General features: G+C 42.0%; 1 protein-coding gene across 1 annotated transcript in view; it reads right to left on the bottom strand.

Moving 5' to 3' along the window:
• Nucleotides 1-26915, bottom strand: part of LOC146074345 (dynein axonemal heavy chain 3-like) — a 1013923-nt gene that overhangs the window by 21494 nt on the left and 965514 nt on the right. The window contains 4 exon segments of the mRNA XM_083182299.1: nucleotides 622-714; nucleotides 2642-2902; nucleotides 5855-5992; nucleotides 23804-24097. Coding sequence (XP_083038425.1) covers nucleotides 622-714; nucleotides 2642-2902; nucleotides 5855-5992; nucleotides 23804-24097 — 786 coding nt within the window.

Raw genomic sequence — 26915 nt, 5'->3', positions numbered from 1 at the left:
TAGGTTATGGAATTGAGAGTTCGACACCAACTTTGGTCCTGGGTGTGTGTGTGTGTGTGTGTGTGTGTGTTTGTTTTTTCTCTCCTGTTCTGTGCTGTGACCAATTAATATTTACATTTAAAATCAGCACTGGTCAATAATACATTTGACAAAGGACTTAAATGCCAGCAATATTGTTCATGTATTTATTAATAGTTCTTAAAGTTATGTATACAGTATGTAGTCATTTATAATTAACATGTGAAGGATAACATTGATATACCCCATTAGTGAGTGTAAAGTATTTGTAATACATAGCAGCATACCCTCCAACATTCCATTAGATACAAAATGCTCTGTTCCTGGAGTTCCCTGTCAGTGGCAGTTACAGAGGTGGGACTCCAGCACAGTCCAAAATTCAAAGAGGGGTCACATCAACTGCCAGTGAGTTCAGGACAGTGATGCTTGAAGTGTCATTAGGTGTGGCTCCCCTTTTTGAATATTGGACTGTACTGCAGCCTCACCTCTGTAACTGCCACTGGCAGGGAAGTCCAGAAACAGAGCTTTTTGTACCTAATGGAATGGGCCATGTTGGAGGGTATGTAGCAGGGCATTAAACATAGTTTCACATGCATTTAGTACCTGTTTAGGTAAAGTTGTTAGTATTCCATCAAATAATTCTTCAGTCTCTTTGTGCTCTCTGGTGATATTTGCATTCATATGGAGCCCAAATACCTACATAATATACTGTATGTTACACTCAATGCACACACTGTGATAGTAGTGAAATGTGGGAATAGGGTCTTTAGAAATGATCATGGATAGATTATGAAATGAAACAGTATAGAAGTACTGTAAGAGGCATTAAATGTAAAACGCTGTCAACTGCACAATCCCACAACAGATAGTATTGGTCAGTTTATTTAGTAACAGTTTCTTATATAGCGCACACAGATTCTGCAGCGCATTACAGAGTATAGTTGATCATTCACATCAGTCCCTGTCCCAGTGGAGTTTACAATCTATATTCCCTACCACATGTACACACACACACAGACATTCTAGGGAGCCAATTAGCCTACCAGTATATTTTCGGATTGTCGGTGGAGACCAGAGTACCCGGAGGAAACCCACGCAAGTACGGGGATAATATACAATCTCCGCACAGTTAGAGCCATGGTGGGAATTGAACCCATGACCTCAGAGCTGTGAGGCAGTAATGCTAACCATTACACCATCTGTACTGCCCAGTCGGTCAGTTTCAGTGAAAAGTAGGAAACTCCCAGCATGCTTTTGTCAGGCACCATGTTCTTGGATAATGTTTACTTGTGAGCAACATTGTTACCGACAGGAACCAGCAAGGGGGAGGGGTGTTTAGAACGACACATGCTTTATTCTGCTTTCGTTAGAAATATCCTACGATGTCCTGCATGTACAGATGAAGGAGGACATTACTAATAACTTGTGGGAATGTGCATCATTAAATACACACAATACAATATACACAATAATATTGTTACGATATGTTGATATCGTGCATATTGTTTAAGACACAGGTTCTCCTCAGGACCCCACACAGTGTATGTTTTGCAGGTCTCCTCACAGAATCAAGTGAAATAATTAGCTCCACTTGTGGATCTTTTAAATGTGTCTGTAAGTAATGAGTGCACCTGTGCACCTGTCAGCTAACCTGGAAAACTTGAACTGTGTGAGGTCCAAAGGACCGAGTTTGAGAACTACTGCTTTAAGAGATTGTCTAGTGTACATGCATTTTAACAGTCTTAGTTTAAGTAAGCAAAAAACTCATTCAGAAGCATTTATGAAAGTTGGTACAATGGAAAAGGTGGTGTTACGCAACCAAACAAGAGTGTGTTACTTAAAAATGAAAACGCAGATATCATTGGTTTCTATGGGCAACACCATCTTTTTCCTTTGCACTAGTTTTACTATCACTTGTACTGTTAAAAATGTTTCTATAAAATTGCTTAACTTGATACCACAATAAAAAATATAAAATAAGATCTCTTGAAAATATGTTTAAATATATCATAAAACGTGAACCACCTTGTTCTGAAATGTGCGGCATCCTTTCACAGTATCGTTCAATCTTAATTAGTGACACTAAGCAAAAGATGTTTTCAGAATTGCTTATTAATAAGCGGTACAGGTCGAGTATCCCGTATCCGAATAGCCGTTATCCAAATCATTCCGAAATACGGACTTTCCAGAAAGTGAAATTTTTTTTTTTTTTTGCTAAAAACTCACTGGGGACATTTGTAACAGCATCACTGGGGACATGATATGTAACTGGCACTATATATGTGCAAGACAATGATTGCTTGGCATTCAAATTCAGTGCTGAGATAGTACACAAATTTTGTTTCACGTTTTGAAACCTTGTTTTTTGAACAATTAAAATATATTTGTGTGTATTTTATATGGTAATAAAATATATTTGTGTGTATATTATGTGTTTATACAGCATAAATGCAAGATACTTCAAAATACATCATTGAAATATTAAAATATTCCGAAATACGGAATAATCCGTTATCCAAAATTCTCCTGGTCCCGAGCATTTTGGATACGGGATACTCAACCTGTATTATAAATTGACATCTTATAAATTGACATCTACTAGGTTTAGTGTGAGACCATATACCTCTGGTTCAGCGTTGAGGGGAAGGCTTTTTATGTATTCCATGTAACTGTCATGGGTACCGTTTTGTGGAGCAAAATATTTTTCACTGGGAGAGAATGTGTAATGGTCGTCAGTAATTACAGAGACACAAAGGAATGTGTCTAGCAAGCTCATAAGAAGACGCCTGTCGTGCTCATCTGTTACTCTCCCTCCATAGTTGCATTCTCCAGTAAGATAAATGATGGCATCAAAAGGAGTTTCTTTGTAATCATTGATGAACCACTACAAGATAGAAGACAAATCTCTTCATTAATTAGTTCTAATTTGATCACAAACACACCGCAAAAGGCAATTAATTGTTCTAATTACAGATATTTAGTTATTCATGGGACACATCGGCCCTCATTGTGCATGTATGTTGTGACTGTAGACATTTGTGAATTGTTTTGCACTACATGGCATACAAATATATGTGATGTGTGCTAGAAGGTTTAAAGTGATATAATTCACAAATGATACACAAAACTAAACAATATAAACGCAAAGCAGTATACGGATGATTTATTAACCCTAAAATCATGGGAACCACAATACTTCTTTATGTGAGCAAAAGACGATACACACATTTTGTATGTGCTCTCCATCAGAGATGGATTTAAGGGTCAGGTCACCGATGGACACAACAATACTGGTCCACCCCCCCCCCCTCCTTTTTACTTCCCACAATGCACAAGTGTCCTCAGCCTCCGTGGTCACTGGCGATTAAGTATAGCTGCAAAGTGGCTCTGCATAGACAGCATGCAGGATTGGGTGTGAATTATTCGTTTTCACCGTGTCTAGATAGACAGTCAATAGGTCTACACCAAAATGTCGACATGCAATAGATTATCAGGTCAAAAGGTTGACGTGAAAAAGGTTGACATGGGCAAAAGGTAGACATGGTCAAAAAGTATACATGAAAAAGGTAGACACCTGTCTACATGATCCCCAATTCGTGTAACATGTACCCACGTATGGCTCGCTTTGCTCACCATGCTTCTGCCTGGTGCCTCGCTTAGCTTGGCACACTTTACCATTCTTCATTGTAGTCCATGTGGATGGTAAAGTATGAATAAGTCCAAAAAATGAATACAATTGTAAAAAACTCTCGTCAATCTTTTCATGTGTATTCCTGTCGACCTTTTGGTGTCAACCTATTGACTGTCTATCTAGACACTGTAGATCTAACAACCGGAACCAGCAGGCTTACACGCAGCTCCCTTCTTCACGGCTGGGGCTGGTTCTTAAGCCTTCTGGCTGTCAGCCATAACTAAGTACATAGCCACAACCTTACTGGCACTATGCCTATATATATACAGGGCCGGTGCAAGGCACCGGAGCGCCCCAGGCGAGGGGGGGGGGGCGCCCCGGTGCCTACGGGGGTGGGGGGGGGGAACCTGCGGCGCTGTGTGATCTGGCAGCGGGGTCCCTGCAGTGATGCGCGCTATCCGGCAGCCAGGCGGCGCGGGAAGCGCTGATGGGTTTGAAAACTCGCCGCACGCTGATTGGCTGAATATCAGCCAATCAGCATGCGGAATGTTTTCAAACCCAGCAGCACTTCCCGCGCCACCGCCTGGCTGCCGGATAGCACGCATCACTGCAGGGACCCCGCCGCCAGATCACACAGTGCCGCAGGTACCCGGCACGGACACCCCTGCAGCCTCCATGCGAGAGGCGAAGGGCAAAGTGCCGCCCTCCAGTGGCTGGCGCCCTAGGCAAATGCCTAGATTTGCCTAGTGGTGGCGCCGGCCCTGTGTATATATATATATATATATATATATATATATATATATATCTCCATGGACTGAAGCATGTAGAGAGAGCAATTGGGAACAGCTACTGTATATCAAGAAATAATCTGTTTTCATATAACCGCTTGTTTTTTCCCCACATAAAATATATAACATATATTGCCTAAAAAGAGTCTATACACTGTGTCAATTCCTGAAATTTACAGTTTGCCTGTAAATGTATATGTTGCCTTTTTGCTTTGTATTTTTTATTATTGCAATTATTTTTACCACCACTAGGTGGCAATATTTAACTAGGCTTTTACATTAATATTATTAAGGGTATAGAACAGATAGAAGAGAGTATCTAGATAAGGATAGATAGATAGATAGATAGATAGATAGATAGATAGATAGATAGATAGATATGTTTTGTTATTAAATAATACACAATATAACATATTTCTAAACTTTGTAAAAAAAAAACACACCAAAACAAAAAACGACTTCAGCGTAGATTCATTTTTCTATCTCCAGGACATTTTCAATCAAAATCTACTTTGCTGGAATAGCTGCTTTCTTCAATTTTTTTCAGATGATCTAGATTGTAGCATTTAGCAATTTTTTAATGAAAAACTTCCAAAATATTTAATATTTTATTGTGCGAAAGTGACACACATTATCTTGTCAGGGTTTTGAGAATAGCTCAGGAAAAACGACATTAGTTTCCCTCTTTTTTTCCCAACTTGACGATTGCTTGACAGCAGTGAGAAAGTCTTGTCAGTGGCAGAAAGCCAGTATGTCCCGGACACAAGGTGAGCTAATATACTTCCCTGCTGTGGTCTGCCAGCCAGTAACTAGATTTTAAATAACCTTTCACAGCTAAGACCTCCATGCTCGTGTTCAATGGCTTCTCTGTCACTATACAGCATTTCTCTAGATCAGCTATAGGACCATGAACACATTTGATTCCATATACCAGATAACACTAAATAGGTGGCATAGGTGAATCCCTTAATTAATTAATATATTGCTCGCTACCGCTACAGTAAAGGTCTGTACACACTGGATGTTTTTGCCCAGAGTGTATGGATAACAATTATGGGGAAGAAAGCTGGGCTGAAGAACGCTCAGTGCTTACACACTGAGCATATTTTGCCTGTTTTAGCGAATTCCCCCAGGGTGGACTACTTTCCATAGTGAGACGCTGTGGAAAGCTGTCCCCTCCGGTGGTCATCTGCCGGTAATAACAGCAGATGAGCAGCGGGGTCAGAGATGATGTGGGAGTGCGCATCAGCGCTCACCGTTCACCGTTCATCGCTGCCCCAAACACACGGGGCGGCTTTCGAGCAACTCAGACAAGTAACTCAGACCAGTAAACTGAGTGTCTCTCAGCTCAAAGTCACCCAGTGTGTATGGGCCTCTAATGTTATAATATGGAAAGTGAAAGTCCGCCATACAATACCTGGAGTTGTTTAGCACTGATTTTTAGATCAGAGTCATTGAACTCATAGGGTATGTTCCAACCAAGTGATCCATATGCACGCCTCTCTTGCACAAGTGTGTGGAAAAAGCACAATCCAAATAACAGCTTTTTCCATACCTAGGAGAGAAACAAACATGATCTATAAATTGTACAAGTCACATATAATAGTCTAACACATGATACGTTGAGTGTGTGTGATATTTACTGTATTTTATAAAATACAGTGTTACTATCACTAATAATTGATTGATACTGTCTCTATATTTTAGGATTATAATAGCACAGGATTGCCTACCCTCCTGGAATGGGCGGGAGGCTCCCAAAAATTAGGTCCCCCCTCCCGACCCCCAGAAAGGTGGGCAACCCTCCTGGATACTGGCACCATCTCCCCTGCCGCAGCATTGATTTGAAGTTGGTGTTATGCTTTGGCACTTGGGAGGCACCAACATGAAGGGAGAAGGGGCATGATGAGGGGCGACCACTAATGTTTTACCAAGGTGAAGCCTGACTCTAAATTTGCTCCTGGCAGGCCATATATATATATTTAGCCATATATTATGCTCAGAATCTCTCCATACTAAATTGCAGAGGTTAGTATAATTGTTCTAATTTTCAGTTCTTTGATTTTAAAGTCATCATTTTCTTTTCTTTTTTTGTATGGAGCATGTAAAGTACATTTATTGAGCTCAAGTCAGTGGCAAACGCAGGATTTTCCGAAGGGGGTTTCCAGAGGGGCGGAGCAAAGCACAGAGATGGACACTTAGGTGACCCAGTATATGCCGGGTCAGATAAAGTATTATAGATAGACCAAATGTATATAAATATTAATAATAATAATAATACAAAAAAATATATATATATATATACATACATACAGGGGCCCCTGGGCATAGCAATGTATTGGGGCCCCTACCGATCTTCCAGTGGTAGGGGTGGGGGAAGCTTTGATGTCCTGTGGGGGGTATTATATCAACAGCTCAGCATGTAGGGCCTGGATCAGTAATTCCACTAATTAACCCTTTCCTGCACAAATGGTGGGAGTTAAGGTGGGAGAAGGGGGCATTGGGCTGAATGAAGGGGCCCTGATACATAACTTCCAGGGTGGTAGAGGATGTTTAATATGCAGAGGAGGGGTGTATAGTGGAGTGGGCTCATTATTCATAATTTTCTGGTGGGAGGACAGCTTGCTTGACTGCAGATATCTCCAGTTCCCGGAAATAGATTTATTTGATTTTAATGGAATTAAAAACTAGAGAATCCCACCTACCAAATGGTTTTGGGGACTAGGAGATCAGAGTTCAGGAGGCAGAGCAATCTGCCCATGAGTATACAATACTACATACCAGGTGTGTGGAGCTGGAGCAGTAACCAGCTGCTGGAAGGCTGATATCTCTGTTTCTGGGAACACTAGAGACAAGCTGCTAGTGTCCATCAAAGGAGGAGAGTTCCAGCTTTTGGAATATAGCCTCAGAAAAACTCTATATCAGACAGAACCTGAAATATCTGACTGGGAATAACAATTAACAGGCTTGGATGGGGACCACTGCTTTGAAGTCAGATATCTACGGTTTCCAAGGGCCGATTTTTACAATTCTTATATCCATGGAATGAGGGGACCCTCAGCTTTCAGCTGAAGGCCCTTAGACTCCTGGGGGGTTTCTGGGTACTCAGAAACCCCCCCTGCGTGCGCTACTGCAAGTTACTGACATAGTACAGAATCAGATTATTGTCTCACATGGGAATACTTGTAATGTGACCCAGCATGCATGTAGCGGCAGCTCTCAGCACAATGCATACATAAAATCTCATTTAATGAAGCAAATTCAAATAGCATGTCATGTTAGACCCAAGCCATCTATGGAAACATGTATGCAACTGCATACATGAAAGTACAAAGACTACCCAGAATGTACTGGATATCCCACAGAGTAGTACATTTAATATTGCTAACAGAAATACTCACACACTACTACTATCAGAGGTGGAACTACCATTGGAGCAGTAGGCGCAGTCCACCGGGGCCCCTGAGGACTTAGGGGCCCACTGCTGCCATGGTCACCCACAGTTTTTCATGGGACTTCCAATCCTTATGCCCCCTTTTTGCTGCTGGAATATAACTATCTATTTCTGTCCTGTGTATAATGGTCCAATACAGCAGACACACAACTGTATCTTTCTACAATATGTGATCCACAAAGCATATACTGTATCTGCATATTCTATTCATTACAAAGCAGTGTTCTTATTTTTAAACTGATGTTCAAAAGAAAACAAGAAGTCTGCCATGACCTTAGCACAGAATAAAAACTGACTGTTGGAGTTTGGAGTAAGGAGCATTTTTTGGAAAATCTCACATAGAGCTTAACTTCTCCGGAACCTAGTGTTCTTTTATTATTCTGGGAGATCTTACTGCTATTGCAAAGGTCACTCAGTGTGCGAGAATTCATAGCTTTCCTGCCTGCAGAAATCACTTGAGGGGGAACGTAACTAAGAGACATGAACATCCTAGTTACCATACATGTTGTCATAATATTCACAGAAATGGCAGCTTATGCATTTTTCTGCAGTTTATATATAATCTAGAAGCCATAGGCATCCTTGATCAAGTAGGATATCCTGTATCAAGTACAATGTCTAGATACCCATTTTTTCAGCCTATGGGCCAAGGCAGAGTTGAATACAAGTCAGACGTAATTACACCCACATTGCATGGGAATAAATGGGTATATTTTCCTGTATACATCTCTGCGAGTGGATTTCTCCTGTCTGCATGTTTGGTATGACCACCATTGATGATCAGTCATCATTATTCGTCCCTGTACTTTTCATCTACTGTATTCTACTGTAAGTTATTGTTTTGCTTATTCGGTAATGTACACTGACATTGGACGCTGCAGATTCCTTGCAGCGCCATTTAAATAAAGTATAATAATAATAACAGGAGATATGACTGGAATGTGTGTGAGTATGCATCTCATACACTCAATTCCAGAGCATTATCAGGGTGGGACGTAATAACAGTAAAATGCAATGAAACCTGCAAAACTACTGTTTTCCAAAAGATCCTACTCTGTCACCCCGGTGGCTTGCACATGCGAAGAACAACTGCCATGCATGCGCAATAGAACTGGAGTCGGAGGTCAGATCTGCTACACAAATCGAATGGCTATACACTGCTGCTTGTATGGGCACCTTAATAAAGATCAGATCTGGCTGTTAGCAACAATGAAAACTTTCATACAGTGTTTTATATCAGATCTCTGGCATGTGTAATCACATTGTCACTATGGCACCTCTACAACAGGACGCTTACATTTACTAAAATGGAGTTCTATTGAAGATGGGATGTTGCCCATAGCAACCAATAACATTTTACTTCTTATTTATTTAGGACCTTCTTGATAGAAGATAATAGATATAATTTGGTTGCGATGGGCAACATTCCATCTTCAATAGAACTCCCATATTATTAAATTTACCCTATACACTCTGCAGGTGAGTAAATCCATAAACTATGCCAAAGCATATGTTCATATTAGGTACAAGTGTCCAACGATGGGCAATATTAAATATGTTATTCATTTTTATCAATTATAACCAGAACCGCAGATAGTGACCACGTACCCCGTTACTGGGGGAGGAGGGGATTTGACAATTTGAGGGAGAAATGGCTATAACCCTCTTAAAAAATGCAATAAATGTATGTTGCAGCACCTAAGCAGCTGCTATACACAGAATAAAGTCTTTACAGATAGGTGCTAGCTGCTGTGGGCATGGCTGTGATTGTCTCCTACCTATCACTGTACACGCTGGTGGCCACATCCCCGGGGCCGGATTAACTGATGGAGCTGCAGCTCTAGACCCATTTTGTAGATGAGGACAGGGGCTTTCCAACGAGCCCAGCCCCACATTGCTAGCCCCTCGGAAACCAGAGATACCACCGGGCAAAGCTGGAACGTTTTCCCCATAGGATAACATGGGACCCGCTAATTCCGACCCCCACCCAGTTCCGACGGCTGCCAGTCCCTCCCCCCCCCCACCTGGCATCACAGAAGCTCAAAGGTTCAAATTGCTGGGCCTCTAATATGTTACCAGGCTAGTTCATATGGGTTAATTGGTTCCAGAGGTATAGTGGCTAAACCCATTTTTTTTATTTCTGAAATGTAATTTCATTGCTGTTCATGTTCTTTGAGGGCTGATTTCTATGGAACCAAATGGCCCAGTTTCATGGGACCAAAATCATTTGAAACCAACTTAAAAGTTCTTCAATGTGATTCTGGTCTCATGTAAATGGGTCTGTTGGTTCCGAAGATATAGCCGGTTATTATTTCAAATAGCCGGGACCTGCAGTGCTCTGAATACAGCCGGGCAGCCCCCCCCCCCCCACTCTCTGCCCTGCTGTCAATGGCTGTCACTTCTGCCTGGCGGAGGCTGTCCCCCTTGGCAGAGCATGTAATCCCACATGGCAATGAGCATGGAACCCCAGGCAATGAGCACGTAGGTAAGCAGCACTTATGTAGCATCATTTTTAATTGGCATTATGGTGTTTGGCATAATACATAATGGAAATTATGGTGTGTGGCTTAACATGTAATGGGCATTATGGTGTAAATTTTTAATGCACGCCTTCAGCACGCAATGTCCCTGTTTGAGGAGCATATTGTGAATTTTGGCTCAATCCGTTTGGTATAGTGTGTATTTTGGCTCAATCCATGTGGCATAATGTGTAAAAGGCAAGTACAGTATGGGGGGTTACTATTGTGTTGCATGATTTGTATAAGGGGTATATGGTGTCGTAAACTTAGGTGACAACATAAAAGCTGCTGAAATGTTTTCTACCAAGTTTTGGCTTTCAGTATTTATTTTATGACTGGAATGCCGCCTCACTCCATAAGTATCTTAGGACATCGGGGTCCTGCGTATGCACCTTTGAAAGGGCACCAGGCAATATATCTCCCCCCATCCTGTGAATTTGTAATATATAAATATCTATATATATATAGATATCTATATATATATAGATATATCTATATATATATAGATATCTATATATATATATATAGTTAAAAGTATGTATACAAATAGAGACACACCCATGAGCAGACCACCCAACCAGAACACTGGTCACGCCCCCCCCCAGGGCCAGCGCCTCCACTAGGCAGCATTAGGCATTTGCCTAGGCCGCAGGCCACTGGAGGGCGGTACTGGGCAGCAGCAGCGGCAAAGCTCCCTCCGAAGAGAGCAGGAAGAAAGGAGCTGGCTGGCAGCAGGTGACTGACCCCCGCCCCCACCCAGAGCCGCAACTCGAACCCCCCTCCCTGGCTGGATCATTCCTCCCCCCATGGAGGGCAGCGACAGCAGCCGCATCATTCCCCCTTCCCCGTGGAGCGATTGAGCCCTGCGCCCCCCACATTATTAGGTGCTGGCCACAACCCCAATTATTGCGCATAATAGGTCTTTGATAATTTTCAGCTCCAGGCCCATTTAGACCTTAATCTGGCACTGCACATCCCCCTTAGCAGTTGACACAGGTCTGAACCAGTCCCCTCTAACAAGTCTGCACATAGCTTTCTGGTCTGATAAAGGATCTATTTATAAATATAACATTGTAAACCTCATGACCTAACACTACATACATAGTGGGACTAATATGCATTTGCAGTGGGACTAATACACATGTACAGTTGGACTAATATGCATGCACAGTGGGACTAAAGCAAATGTGGTGCGGGACTAATATACATGTACAGTAGGACTAAAACGCATGCACAGTGGGACTAACACACATGTGCTAGTAGGACCAATGCAAATGTGCTGCAGGACTAATACGCATATACAGCAGGTGCAGTGGAAGACACATGCATGTACAGTAGGACTAATGCACATGTGCCGAGGGACTAATATGCATGTGTAGTGCAGAAGCACCACAGTATACATCAACAATGCTTGCATGTCTGAATAAAGCCTTGTATTTCATGATTTGTTACATAAGAATTTTGAAGTAATTTAATAATACTCCATCATAGTGTCATAATGTTATGCAAAAAAATCATTAAAAAACAAAAAGTCACAACCATTATATTATAATTGATGAAAGTGAGTTTCTGTTTGTTGTAGGTAACAGCTGATTTGAAATTTGCATATCTTGACCTCCACATCGCAAGGGAGATATTTCACTAGTAAACAGGGATATGACCTGGAAATTATAGCTGCATACACATTGTTAATCAGGTGGTCTTTTATTCCACAAGGGGATGCATAATCACTTTGATATAATATTCATTCAGATATCACACATTTCAAGTGGTTTGCCGCTGCAAATGGAAAGTAAAATAAAAAAAACAAAAACTTAAGTAACCATGGCAACCTGTCTTGTCAGTCGCGTGCTCGAGTTTCCCATTTTATTTTCCTATCCTGAGGTAATGTATGATAGATATCTTTCCAAGGTTAGGAGAGGTTTGAGGGAGAACAATAATCCTCTCATGAACTGCCCAAAGAGAAGGAAATAATACTTAATTAAGCAAAAAGTCAAAGCAGTGTGCTCATTACTGTATAATATCCTTCTATATCAGCTGAGTAGCGCAGTGCTGGATGATGAGCACTTAATTAGTACCAGAATATTGCACAGAGGTTTTATTTTTCTTTAGTTTAATATTATTGTCAAAACAAACATGCGTAGGATAGTGAGGACTTGCCTCTAATAGAGTACGCTGGTAAACTAATGCAGAAATATACAGTACGTGGGATATAAAAACAGAAATGTCATTTTGCCTTGATGAAGAAAAGCTGCTGTTACAGTGAAGATAAGTGGAATAACAGATTATACAGCTTTCAGACCGCAAATTGCGGGTTTGGGACACAAGTCTGTCCCGACAGGAACCCGGCATTTCAAGGTGAAGCTAGCTAAACTGCGTGCTGAGCTACGTAGGATGTCTGTGTCCTTGCAACCACCACTGCCTCAGAGAGCCCCCAGAAGACATTCTGCCTGGACTGCTGTGGGCTCTGAAAGGCAGAGATTTCCATAGGGCATCAGACACATTCCCCAAGTGGTCACACTACAAAACTCATACTGTATGCTGCTCTTGCAGGGCTGGAATGTATGACCAACATAGGCAATAAAGAACAGGAAGATATGAGGACTTCTACATGTACTAACTGTAGGACCAGGAAAATTTCACCTCCAAAAAGGACTGCACTTCTTTTGGGTGATTCCATCATTAGAGGAGTTAATCTGGGAAATGCTACTAAAGTAAAGAAACAAGTAAGGTGCTTACCTAGAGCCACAGCTCCAAGAGATAAAGAACGCATGTTAAGCATTGTAAAGGCAGCAAGAACAGATGGGGATGTGGATGTCATCGTCCACCTAGGCACAAATGACCTGGTTAATGCTGAAGTCATGGCCGTAAAAGATGAATTTAGAAAGTTAGAAACGACTCTAAAACAGGTGGCAACCACTGTAACTTTTTCAGAAATATTGCCAGTACACCAAGGGGAAGATAGAACTCTGAGAATCAGAAACTTCAATGTTTGCTAAGGAATTGGTGCAGTGAGGAGAGATTTGGATATTTAGGTCAAAGTCAAGCTACCTGGCAAGACGGAGCCTTATATAAAAGTGATGGCCTGCACCCATCTTCAAGGGGAACAAGAATATTAAGTGAGAAGTTTGGAAGCTTCATCAGCAACTATTTAAACTAGCAGAGGGGGGTAGTGAACCAAATAAGAATGAATAAATCTGCTCCCCCAACCTAGAGGTATTGTCTCTGCAGGCAAATGGAACAGGAAGCCTATCCACTGCAACAGAAGATAATGCCGATCAAAACTGAATAGATATAGGCAGAAAGATGAACATAGCTAGCAGCAGGAGAAGCACAAACACAACTTTAAGAGCTATGTGTGCAAATGCTAGGAGCTTAGGATATAAAATCCCACAACTAATTGCAATAATAAGGGATGAACTGGATATTGTGTCTACTACAAAGACATGGTGCAATGAAAATCATGACTGGGACATAGCTATACCAGGATATACTTTATTTAGGAAGAACAGAATGGGAAGAATCGGAGGAGGGGTTGCAATATATGTGAAAAAGCATAAAGACTACCTTAATACAAAGTATTGAAGAAAAAACTGAGGCCCTTTGGGTGACCATAGAAACAGGGGAGAAGGCAATTATTCGTATAGGGGTAATCTACAGACCACCAGGTCAGGAAGAGGAACTTGACAAGAGCCTATTGCAGGACCCTGCTGCAGGGTATTCTACAGGTCCACCATCTCCTGTGAGTGTCCAGGTTCCCATCGCCTGTGAGTGTCCAGGTTTCCATCGCCTGTGAGTGTCCAGGGTATCAGTGTCCAGGGTATCATCGCCTGTGATCTGCCACTGCCATCCAGACTCACCTCAAGCGGGTATCAGCCTAGCTCCGGGATCCCATTCCCATCCGATGTTCCACCAACGATTGTATCCGATATTCCGGTTTCCAAGTATAAATCTCCAGTCCGATATTCCGGATACCTCATATCACATCTGCATCTGTTGTTCCACCATCGATTGTAAAGTATTGCAATTACTGTGACTGTTCCATACCATCTTGCATACTTTACCTGCATTTCCCTTCCATAATAAATCTGGTTCTATTTTACACTTGACTGTTTACTGCCTCTGTGTGCACTGTCGTGCAAGGTATATGCACAAGGGTCTCCTACAGCCTGCCCGGTTTCAATACCAATCCAGACCCCCACCAGAGGTCTTTGTCTCAGCGAATCAGACCCCTGGTGTGACAAAGGCTCTATATGACTGTGACATCACACTAGGTTGATGCATCGCCTTCCACAGAAACAGCAGGAGGAGCATCTCCGATAAGCCAGCTCCTTCCAAAGCAGGCTACGTTGTGTGTCACTGGTTTCAGTAAGAGACATAATACCGACACCTCTTAGAGAAACTGAGGAAAATAATCGTGCAGTGGCTTATCCCACTTAGACTCTCCAGGAGATTTCTGGTATCGGAAAACACTAGTAACATTGTGCGGGCATTACATATGGGAAATTTCCAACATGTGCCATGTTTTGCCCACACAATAAATTTGGTGTTGCAGCATTTCCTTAAAAGTGACAAGAGCGTGCAGGACACTTTCGCCATTCTGCCACTGCCTGCCAAAGACTGGAGTGACAAAACTCCTGAACCTGCCCTGCCTTCACCTCAAACAAGAGGTTGTGAAGTGCTGAAACTCCACCCTTTATATGCTGCAGAGGATGGAGGAGCAGCAAAAGGCTATTTGAAGTACACAGCCACCTATGACATAGGCAAAGGAGGGGGGATGCATCTGACCCAAGCGCAGTGAAGACTGATTTCTGTGTTGTGCCAGGTTCTCCAGCCATTTGAACTTGCCACACATGAAGTCAGTTCTGACACTGCCAGCTTGAGTCAGGTCATCAGGCTGTTGCAGAAGCAACTGGAGAGGGAGCTAAAGCATTGCAATGCCGCAAAGCATGTAGCTCTTGTGGATGTAGACCTTCATACGCTTTACCAGGATACAAAGTGAACAGTTTATGAAAGTCAGATGAATACATTTTGGCCACCGTGCTCGACCCTTGGTTAAAGCGTATGTTGTGTCTAAACCCAGAATTCTGTGATTTTAGCGATATTTATGTTTTTTTTTTAAACAAACACTGAAGGGTGCTGTTTTGTAACAGATACAGATCCAACACGCTGTCGTCGATACAAATCCAAAACAAGTTTCACGAAACACTGAAAGTGGCAGGTGCACATCTCTAGTATTTTTACACTACCACTATTTCATCCTTCCCGTACCCTAACCCTAACTGTCCTTTCTCTCAACCCTAAGCCCAGTAGTTGCCATCGGGATTTCTGACCATTGGGAAACTGTTGTTGGCATTCTGACTGTCAGGATCTTGACCGTATCCCCCGAAACATTATCAAACAATTAGGTTTCACTGACCCCCCCCCCACACACACACTATCCACGCCACCCCGAAGCGTGGCGAGCAGCGGTGGAACGCATCCTCCCGACCTTTTCATACCCCCACTATCCACGTCGGCGTGGAGTTGATTTTATATAGTGTGGCGAATAGCCCTGTACGCTTACAGCGTACTGGGGACCCTGCTAGGAAACAAGTAACAAAAAAACTGTATGAAAAGTGATCTTATTTCAAGTGCATACAGAAAGAATCCTTGCATAAACATGTTGTACTGTACATCACTTGGGCATTGGGCATATCAGCATGTTTTTAGGTTATTCTCTTACAATTTAAAAGTAAATCTCCCCATATTGGCCTTCAAAAAAGGACAGATCTGTATATGACTCCCAATTAAAGTGTAATATATTTTCTATGCACATGCTCTACAATCAAACAAATGTAACTACTAGCAAACTGCAAGCATACCCACTTGTGACTATTGGGGCATAACGGGGCTTTCATTCTGCATTTTAACACAGTCCTGTGTTAGAATTGGAAGTACAGTCAGGACCTGTCGATTGATTTACAGACTATGCCGAGATGTGCTTAACTATAAATAGTGTACCTGTATAACTGTTTGCAGACATACCTTTTGCACCAAGTATAGTGCTGGTGCTATGCAAATCCTTGCTGACGAGGAACCCAGTGGATGGATAGGGGAATTCTGGTTGCAGAAATGCATGGGACTCAATTTTCTGTATTTCAGCTAATAGTGAGTATATGGTAACTGTGCATTTGCCAATCAATGCTTGTCATGTAGAGACTGTCAATGAGTCAATTGTTAATTGGTTGGCAACTGGTCAGACATGGCTAGCTGCAAAAGATAATCAAGGACAGGATATGCAATAGACTCCGAGCAAGAAGATATTGTTCTTTTGCAGCCAAGGTGCCAAACTCTATTTAGAAAAGGTATCACACAATCCATATCTCTCAAACAAATGTATTTTGGCAGAAAGACATTTAAATCAAGGGGATTATTTAGTTACGTAAAAGCAGTTTTAATTCTCAGACAACATTTCTAATAGGCAATATTTTAAACATCCTTGTGTGGCAGAAACCTTCATTTAAAAGCAATTTTCTAAAATGAATTCATTTGTCCAATAAATCAATCCATTGCTTTTCTACCTCTCGCTAAATTTAGATGGACACCTCCCTAAATGTATAGGTTATGCTGTCTAACTCTGGACATAATGTAATCTCCTTCAGTCATTCCTATTTCCAGAGTCTTAATTCTTCTAATGCAGTTCCTGCTGTTTTGTTCAGCTGCCGGGAGAATTGACTGTGGTCGTTTGACAATGACAAGAATCCCCCTTGTCAAATTAAGTCACATTTATTGATATAAAGGTGGAGCGATAAACTCTTGCCAACTGTGATGAATAACGTTAACCATTTCATTACAGGCAAAGTGTGTCATTACTGTGTTTACTAAAACATTTCTCCATTTGACATTCAAGGCAAAGAAATGTAGTTTAGTACATACACAAATATTTGGAAAAGAATATTTCATAATAATATTTTTCATATAGTACTATATTGATCTGCACCGAAACATATTCAAGAATGTGTAAGTGTGTTGATGGGTTATTGTTATAATTTGTCTATTTATATTAGGTTTTCTGCTTGAATACAGAAGGAACATAACGTTCTAATTCTCCCTCGTCTCACAAACACACATGGACTGCAGTTTGTCTCAGGATAATAGCAGCGCTTTATTAAGTTTACCTTGAGATATCAATAAAAACACATACCATGTTGTAACTTGGCATTTGCAATCCTGTAATAGCAAAGTTATTTTTAATGTATTTTTTTTCCAGATACTGTATGTTCAGAAAAGTCCACAACTCAGCCTCACCAGTTTAATTATATTGTACTCACACAAAACAAGATGGGCCAGATACACGATTATTGGGGGTCATTCTGGCTGACTCACAAAGCTGAGAATCTCAGCTTTGCGAGTCAACTAAACGCTACCCGCACAAACACCCACCGATTTCCCCCGCACGCATGGGAATGAATGTTTTGCAACTTGCGTGCGGCGCAGAAACCATTTGATGGTCGCCGACCACCAAATGATTTCTAAAGCGCTCGCAAACCTAAATCAGTCTCTGCTGATTCTGATTTGCGGCGACCTGGCCGAATTACCATGGGAACGCCCATCGCTTTCATGTGAACGCCAATAGACGTGACCCATGCTCACCACCTCATGCCCCCCACTGCTCATGCATATGGGCTGGCGACTATACAATTTGCCATGTCCATTCGCAAATTGAGCATGCACATGCGCATAACTGCTTATGTGCATGCGCAGTAGCTAAACATTACTCCACTGTGGGAAAGCGCAGGGGATCAATTAATCCAGAATGACCTCCATTGTGCCTCTCTAGCATACATTATTTTATGCATTTTGCAAGGCCACATAATTATGAATGTTTTATTACCATGCAGACGACTAAAAAAAGGTAGACAGTCAATAGGTCAACCACTATTGGTTGTCAGGCCATAGGTCGATACATGAAAAAGGTTGCAACATTGCAATCAACATGGGAAAGGTTAACATAGAAAAGATCAACAAGCATTTTTCACAATTTTTTTTCGTAAGGGTGGTTTTTCATACTTCACTATCCAAGTGAACAAATTGTTATTTTAAAATAGTGTGCCCAGCATAGTGAGGCACCATGTAAGTAACAAGACATTGGTTCCCCCGGCACACTGAATAGTTTTAGCAACCAATCTTGAACACTACATGATAATAGAATTCAGAGATATTGGTTACATACACCTGCGCAGGTATATGCAACCAATATCTCTGAATTCTATTATCATGTAGTGTTCAAGATTGGTTGCTAAAACTATTCAGTGTGCCGGGGGAACCAATGTCTTGTTACTTACTAAGTATTAACCCCTCCCTTGCATGCACCTGAAAAGTTTTACTGAACTACCGTAATTTGAGCATCTACCACTATCTGTAGATATGTAGTGAGGCACCATGCCCGAAGCATGGTGAGCAAAGAGAGCCATGTGAGGAGACATGGTGCACTTATATATTGTCCATGTCAGCGTATATTAACATAGATACAAAAAATTGTAAAAATGCACGTCAAACTTTTTCATGTTGACCTTTTGCATGTTGACCTATTGCTTGTGTCAACCATTTTCATGTGTCGACCAATAGTGGTCAACCTGTTGACTGTCGACCTTCTTCACTTAGACCCTATAACCCATACCCATATTATTTTACCCAATTATTGTTGTTATCTTGAAAAGAACATCACACATTAACAATGTTAAAATATAAAGTGTAAAGTACATACAAAGTTGACGAAGGCGGGGAAGAAGTAAGATAGTACAGAGGGGCCAGTTTGTGAGAGCTTACAGTCTATGCCCCAATATGTTCTTCCATCCACACTGGCAGATAATGACAGCCACCACAAGTGCAATGAAGTGTGAAGTGTGTATAGTTATCTCTCAGCTACCCTCGCAAACCTTTATTGGCAAATATGGGTGCAGAAGACCGATAAGGGAGGTGGGGGCTTTCTAAGCAACTTGAACAATGAAACACTGCCCTATAAGAAATGTTAATACACTTGCAATACAGGAATGTTTATACATATAAACTATGCATAATTTAGCTGTTACGCCCCTTTCAGTCCGCACCTCAGAACTCGGGTTACTGCTACGTCAAGCAACCCAGCGTTTCAACCCAGGGCACAACCCAGAGTTGGGTACTTGTGAGTTAACTGGGCGCCCGATTTCTAAATCGGGTCGGATCGGGCACATCGCATCGCATCGCATGCGACCATCGGATGCGATGCGATGCGATGCGATGACCCGATTTTTCCATAGGAATCAATGTTAAAATGGACTGAGTCCATTTTAACATGGAATTCAATGGGAAAAGGGGTCCTTTTCATACCCCTACTATCCAAGTGGGCATGGAGTTGGATATAAACCTGTGGCGAGAGTAGCGAGCCACCGAGCCCGAAGCGTGGCGAGCGTAGCGAGCCCCGCGAGGGGACACAGAATACCGTCCCCTCGCGGGGCTCGCTTCGCTCGCCACGCTTCGGGCTCGGTGGCTCGCTACGCTCGCCACAGGTTTATATCCAACTCCATGCCCACTTGGATAGTAGGGGTATGAAAAGGACCCCTTTTCCCATTGAATTCCATGTTAAAATGGACTCAGTCCATTTTAACATTGATTCCTATGGAAAAATCGGGTCATCGCATCCGATGGTCGCATGCGATGCGATGCGATATCGCATCGCATCGCATCTGATTGTATGCCTTAACTTAAGGCATACAATCAAAATATCGGGCGCCCAGATAACTCATAAGTACCCAGAGTTGAACAAGGCTCTGACCCAAGTAACTGTGCAGTCACAGTGTGTACTATGGCGGAAGAAGCACTTGGAGACAGCGTCACCTCCAAGTGCTGCATCCTCTCCTGCCCCGGTGGCACGTTGTCACTTTGCCCCGCCCCCGTCTGACATCAGAGACGGACTTGTCTCCAAATCCTGGGTGTAACCCAGCATTTGAGGTCTGGAAGGGTATGAGAGCTTGAAAAAGTATTATCATGTAAATATATCCAACAAATCCATAAAATCCATGAAAAGTATTGTTGTTTATAATATTTGGGGTTTCATTACCGAAAACATCAACGTAATAAAATAAATCCTACTTGACTTTTAATATTAATATGTAATATTAATTTAAGTGAGATCCGAACTAAGTCATAGAAAAAGTAAACAACAGAATAATAAACTTCACAATAAGCGTACACTTCACTATACTTGCTGGAATGACAAATGAAATGTCATCCACATCATGCTGTACATTTATGAAACCAGAACGCTGACATATTGAACAAGTCATTACACGGTGCAGGATATTTTTGCAATAGTTCAACTATCTTTCAAGTACGACAAGGTTACACTGCAGCAGACATACAACAAAATAAACTGGAAGATGAAAAATCTGAGTGATGTGACTGGATTTTTGTTGACATACATGTCAAGAGATTTCTCAGCAAAGCAGAAAAGAGAATATCCCCTTCTTTAAGAACTCTCATTTCTGTTGACAGTTTGATGATGGAGCATAAAACAACGGATTTGTTCCTTAAAATTAGTATTCTCTCCCTATGTATTCAGCATGGATTCTGTCAATTTCAATATACCAAAGCTATACATTCAAAGGTTACTATTTCAATATTTACAGTACATTACTTTATTTATAGCATCATCACATATTTCTTCCTGTTAGAATATTCCTAGATAGTTCAAGTACAGCTTTGACAGCTGTCAATAGAAGTAATAAACAAGTAACATTACATTTAACAGTTGACTATAGCATTCAATAGCCTGTTTCTTTCCTTAACAATTCCAACAAGTTTCTAGTGAAAAGAAAAAAAAAATTGAAAAAGAAAAAGAATAAATAAGACATTAACGATATACAATAAAGTAACCTACACATGTACAATTTTTACCACTTTTTTTTTTTAAATTGTTCGGCAACCCAAAGGTATGTAGTTTACCTATTATGGAGGGTGGTCTAGTAAGCATGGAAGCAATGTTGGGAATTAAATGTTTTAGCTTGATAAAAATTGCTGTTTGAAAGACTAGTAATACTTTTTATGCTCATTTCAACCCATACTGTATGTTTTTAATGAACTTTTCCTGCTTTCATAAAACAATGTTCTAAACAAAATTGAACGGCTCATCTCTAACTGAAACGTATATATAGCATTTGTTTATTTCATTGTGGGTTTATCTATTCACCCAGCCAAAGCCAGGTTCACCACCCACTTAGGGGGACCCATACATCGCTACATCACCAGCATCATGGACACTGTGGCATAATGTTAACTGGGGTATCTACAGTGTATTGGTGATGCTGGGAGCATTTACAAATTATACAAACCCTGAAATATCTCCTCACTCGTATCTCCAACTGAGTCTCTGAGATTTGTTATCTAGACCTTAATATGTCTTAGACTAAGCGGTTTAACTTCAAACCTTCCCGCATAAACTTCTACAATTCATTATCTGGTTGCAGCACAAATATGTCCTCTTGCCCACAAGCTAAACAATTAGGCACACAAGCTCTGTGGTGAAACCGATCTACTTAGCCTGGGACCCTTTTGTTTTTTGGCATTACCCTTCTGCAGCACCTGCTAATGGTGAGAGTCTGAGGGTCCACCCCTTAATTTGTCCATTGTATTTATGGTACTCTTTACTTAGTGCGGCGCCCGTCGCGGGCATCGCGGGTACATTAATGTATGGCCGCGACGCGATGCCCGCGATTTGCCATTGAAATCAATGTAAAACATAAAAATTGTGTCGGTCGCGTCGCGGCCGGCCATAAACGTACCCGCGATGCCCGCGACGCGATGCTCACGATTTCCCATAGGGAACAATGTTAAAAGTCGCGATGGACCCGATTTTAGTGTTAAATGGCTCAATCAACCCGATTTGGCCATAGGAATCAATGTTAAATGGGCCACAGAGCCCATTAACCCTTAATTGTCCCCCCAATTTTTTAACGCCACCCCACGATCCACGCCAACCCGAAGCGTGGCGAGCGCAGCGAGCCCGCGAGGGGCGGCGGTACGCGTCCTCCGACCTTTTCATGCCCTACTATCCACGTCGGCGTGGTGTGAGAATATAATAGTGTGGCGAGCGCAGCGAGCCACCGAGCCCGAAGCGTGGCGAGCGCAGCGAGCACCGCGAGGGGACGCGGATACCTTCACAGGTAGACGCGTCCCCTCGCGGGCTTCACAGGTGTCCGTGGCGACCCGGACACCTGTGAAGCCCGCGAGGGGACGCGTCTACCTGTGAAGGTATCCGCGTCCCCTCGCGGGGCTCGCTGCGCTCGCCACGCTTCGGGCTCGGTGGCTCGCTGCGCTCGCCACACTATTATATTCTCACACCACGCCGACGTGGATAGTAGGGCATGAAAAGGTCGGAGGACGCGTACCGCCGCCCCTCGCGGGCTCGCTGCGCTCGCCACGCTTCGGGTTCGCGTGGATCGTGGGGTGGCGTTAAAATTTTTTGGGGACATTTAAGGGTTAATTGGGCCTAATTCAGGGTTAATATGGCCAAATCGGGTCAATTGAGCCATTTAACAGTGAAATCGCGGTCAATCAGCCTTTTTTAACATTGTTCCCTATGGGAAAATCGCGGTGATCGCGGTCATCGCGGGCATCGCGACCATCCAATTTTCCCCGCGATGCCCGCGATTACCGCGATCACCGCGATTTTTACCCGCGATGACCACGATTTTGATCGCTGGCGCCGTGCTAAGTAAAGAGTACCGTATTTATTTTAATTATGTGGAGGTACTGTATGTTTTATATTTGCTATTTGGATGTAAACAAAAAATCTGTATGTTTAACATATGTTCATTGTTATTCTGGTAATTTTTTGGGGAATATACATTTTTTTTTCATCGCCAATTCCCATTCACTAGTTTTTACTTCCATAAAAATCAGCAGCCAGGAACCGGCAGAGGCAACTCTTCATTCAGGACAGCATTTGATGTGATGAGTATGTGTGTACTGACTAATATTAAAATAAGCATTTCTAGTAAGTCCCTGGGATAGACTGAAATTGGATGGAAAATCCCTTTAAAATGCAATGTTTTATAATTTCAAATTTATACATTTACCAATACTATTGTTTGATCGCAAGTCAGCTTTGCCGAGAATTTCATTTCAGCTTTTCAATGTGGGCAGCAGAGGGAATTAATAGTTAAATAACTACCTATTACCTATTTGGAATTGACTAGGAAAAGTATGCAGGTCTTTCACAACACCATTTATTTACTGAATGCAATGATGCTTTTGTCTAGTGGAGCTTGGAAAATGCTGACCGTAGGTACTTCTAAGCTTCTAAGTTCGTTGCTGATACAGTAAAGGTGCGCTGATACAGTAAAGGAGCGCTGATACAGTAAAGGTATCCTACCTGTGGTTTGTTACAGCCATTAAAGAAAGCTGGATTTCCAATTGGATCGCTGAGGTAGGACTTTAGCAAATTTGACCTTAGTCCCTTTGGTGGTTCATTGGTCATTTTTATTCCATTCTGTAGGACTGACACAGGAAAGTTGTATGAGGGATAACTGGTCAGCCACAAGCGAAATCCAGATTTAGTCTTTTCTGGATCGGTAATGACTTCTTCACATATTTGTTCAAGCTCTGAGAACCAACTTGTAGCTAAATGGCAGTTTTGGAGAATGACCCATGTGCCTCTTTCTGCCCCCTGCAAGATAACACCCACGTTGGTGAATACATGTTATTAAGCAAATTAGTCACTTGTCAAAAGATTAAATGAACAGTGAATCCCAAACAATCTGAAGAAAACGTAAACACAATTATTAGCCAGAAAATTAAGTTATACAGGCTCTGTGACCTTTAATCAATCATCCAACTGTTGATGTTAATTTTCCTGATTTAAAAATCATAGATGTATTTGCATTTTAATGGCTATTAAATGAGTGTCTTTGGGAAGAAATAATAGATGCTTGGCATTTTGATATAAATTCTTTGTAAAATATTTATGAGAGATAAAAAGGAGATACTATACAATTTCTGAGAATAACATCATACTATAAAGATAATTCACGTCTGCGAGTAAGTTTATATATCTGAATGTTAGCTTGAAGCCAACATACGCTAATGTAAAAGCAACAATATAACACAACCTTGAATTTGAAGATGTTCCTAGATGTATGGAGCAGATTTATTGGTGCTTGGAGAGAGATAAAATACTTAACCAATCAGCTCCTGACAATATACAGGCTGTATAAAAAAAAAAAAAAAAGACAGCTAGGAGCTGATACAGCTTTGATAAATAAGAGCTATAGAAATACATACATGCCTTTCCTTATCAGACTCTCCAATGCTTTACAAAACTTTAAACAAGCTCTCAAGACTCACTTCACCTAACCCAGTCAACGCTCATCCTTACTCACTCCTAGGGCAGTATTCAATGCTCAGGATTGACCAGGGTTTTTTTTCGGCAAATTGGGCTGTTTTCACTCTATGTGGTAAGTCTTTTTTACTAAAAATCTGATTCACCCTATTCAATGTTCACTGTTCGACGAAAGCGTACAGTGAATGCCGGCCAGTTCTCTGTTTTCCCTAAACAGGATTCGCTGCACATAGTGAATAAAATCATTAAATACTGGCCTTATATGCTCACTTCTACTACTTGTGTCATCCCTGTCTGTCTGCCCCTTCCCTTTAGAATCTAAGTTCTTACGAGCAGGGCCCTCTTTCCTCATGTGAGTTTCCTTCTTTTACCTCTGTAACTGGGCGCTGCCGATCCCTTGTCACGCTATACAAACATATGATATTAATAATAATAATACATATTTAATGTTTTTAAATTTCTGACAAGTAATTTACTGTGTGTTTCTGGATTCCATGCAACTAGAAAGGACAAAAAGAGTCCATTATAAGCATAGGAAAAATACCAATTTTCTAGCAGCTGAACTTAAAAGAAAAAAAATTACCATCCCACAAAGGAGAGAACATCAATGGCGGTTTTTACCTATGGGCTGTCTTCATCCGGTATTCCTCTTTGGCTTCTATTGGCTGCAGCCGGAGCAGAACCATGGGAATGCGTATGCGCCGGTCCTGGTGCCTGTCATCTATATTGTAAAGGTGCCAGGACTATGATTTCACTTCAGCTTCCTCAGCAGCCCATGGAAGCTGGCTGCATGCGCAGTACAGATGACAGTGCTGCACATGTGCATGTGCCTGTCCCAATGCATGTCATCATTGTACAAGTGTCGGGACCACAGAGGTGGCAGTGGGGAGTTCAGAAGTGGGGACCAAGAGGTGGAGTGGCAGTGGGGACCTGGAGGAGGAGCAGAAGGGGTGTGTGTGCCAGCATCATGGCCAGTGACAGCCCCCTCCTACTGTAAGGTATGAGCCTCCACTGGATAACACCCCTGTGAATTCTATGTTACTGTCTCAGCAATGTACATTTCTTGTTGCTCCATAAACCTAATTGTACTGGGGTGCCTGCATAAGTATGCACAGTCATAGGTGCCGATTCTGTGGGTGCTTGAGGGCCCGAGCAATTGATGAGCACCCACCCACTCAGCAGCGGCCCACCCACCCGTGTCCCACTGCACTCCTCGCTCGTCGCTGGCACAGGTACTGTGTGGGCATTTATGTATTTGGCACTGTGGGGGCATTTATGTATTTGGCACTGTGGGGGAATTTAGGTATTTGGCACTGTGTGGGCATTTATGTACCTGCACTGTGGGGGGGATTTTTGTACCTGCACTGTGTGTGCATTTATGTATTTGGCACTGTTGCCATAATTTGAATATTGGAAACAACTGTGCTGCGTAATATAAATCAGTATTATTTTTTGGCCACGCCCCTTTCCCATGAAGCCACTCCCCTATATTTTTGGCTTGACCACCTACCAGCAAAAATATAAATCGGCACCTATGTGCACAGTGGCTTGTGACAAACGTTGCAGCCTATGGTGTCACAGCTGAAAAGGGGACATATCCTTGCAGAAAACAGCGTGCACTTGTGGAAGGGCTCTGTTATGTCACTATGGGGGCATGGCCTTGTGGAAAGCCATCCAGTTACATCACACTGGAACAAGCACAGTACCTCCAGAGATGCGGGGCTGCCCCAGGAGACTCTGTCTATACTGCTGACTCCTTCATAATGACAAGATCCAGGCACTGCAGGATATTGTCAAACTGCAGCAGACAGCTCCCTTTCACTGAGGAGCAGCATACATCTTGGTGTCACCCCTTGTGACACCTCTGGGTACAGAGTACAAAAATTTCAATGAATGGGCAATTCTTGGCAATATGGGACTTGCAACTGACGTATGATGGCAACAATGAGATAATGTTGTTATGAAAATGTAGAGTGTACAGAGATCTGTCGCATATAATGCATTTAAAATGTAACCTCAATGACCTTTAGTGGCATTTATTGTTTGATAGGAAAAATAGTTGAGTAGTTTACACAACGTATTAGGAGTTGCTTCATTTAGCATGCAACATTAATTTTAATTCTTAATAAATAGTGTTCAATGCATT

This window comes from Crinia signifera, chromosome 4 (assembly GCF_055691185.1).
Source record: "Crinia signifera chromosome 4, ASM5569118v1, whole genome shotgun sequence".
NCBI classification, from domain to species: domain Eukaryota; kingdom Metazoa; phylum Chordata; class Amphibia; order Anura; family Myobatrachidae; genus Crinia; species Crinia signifera.
Note: the sequence above shows the minus strand (reverse complement) of the source record. Positions and strands in the feature narration are given on the sequence as shown.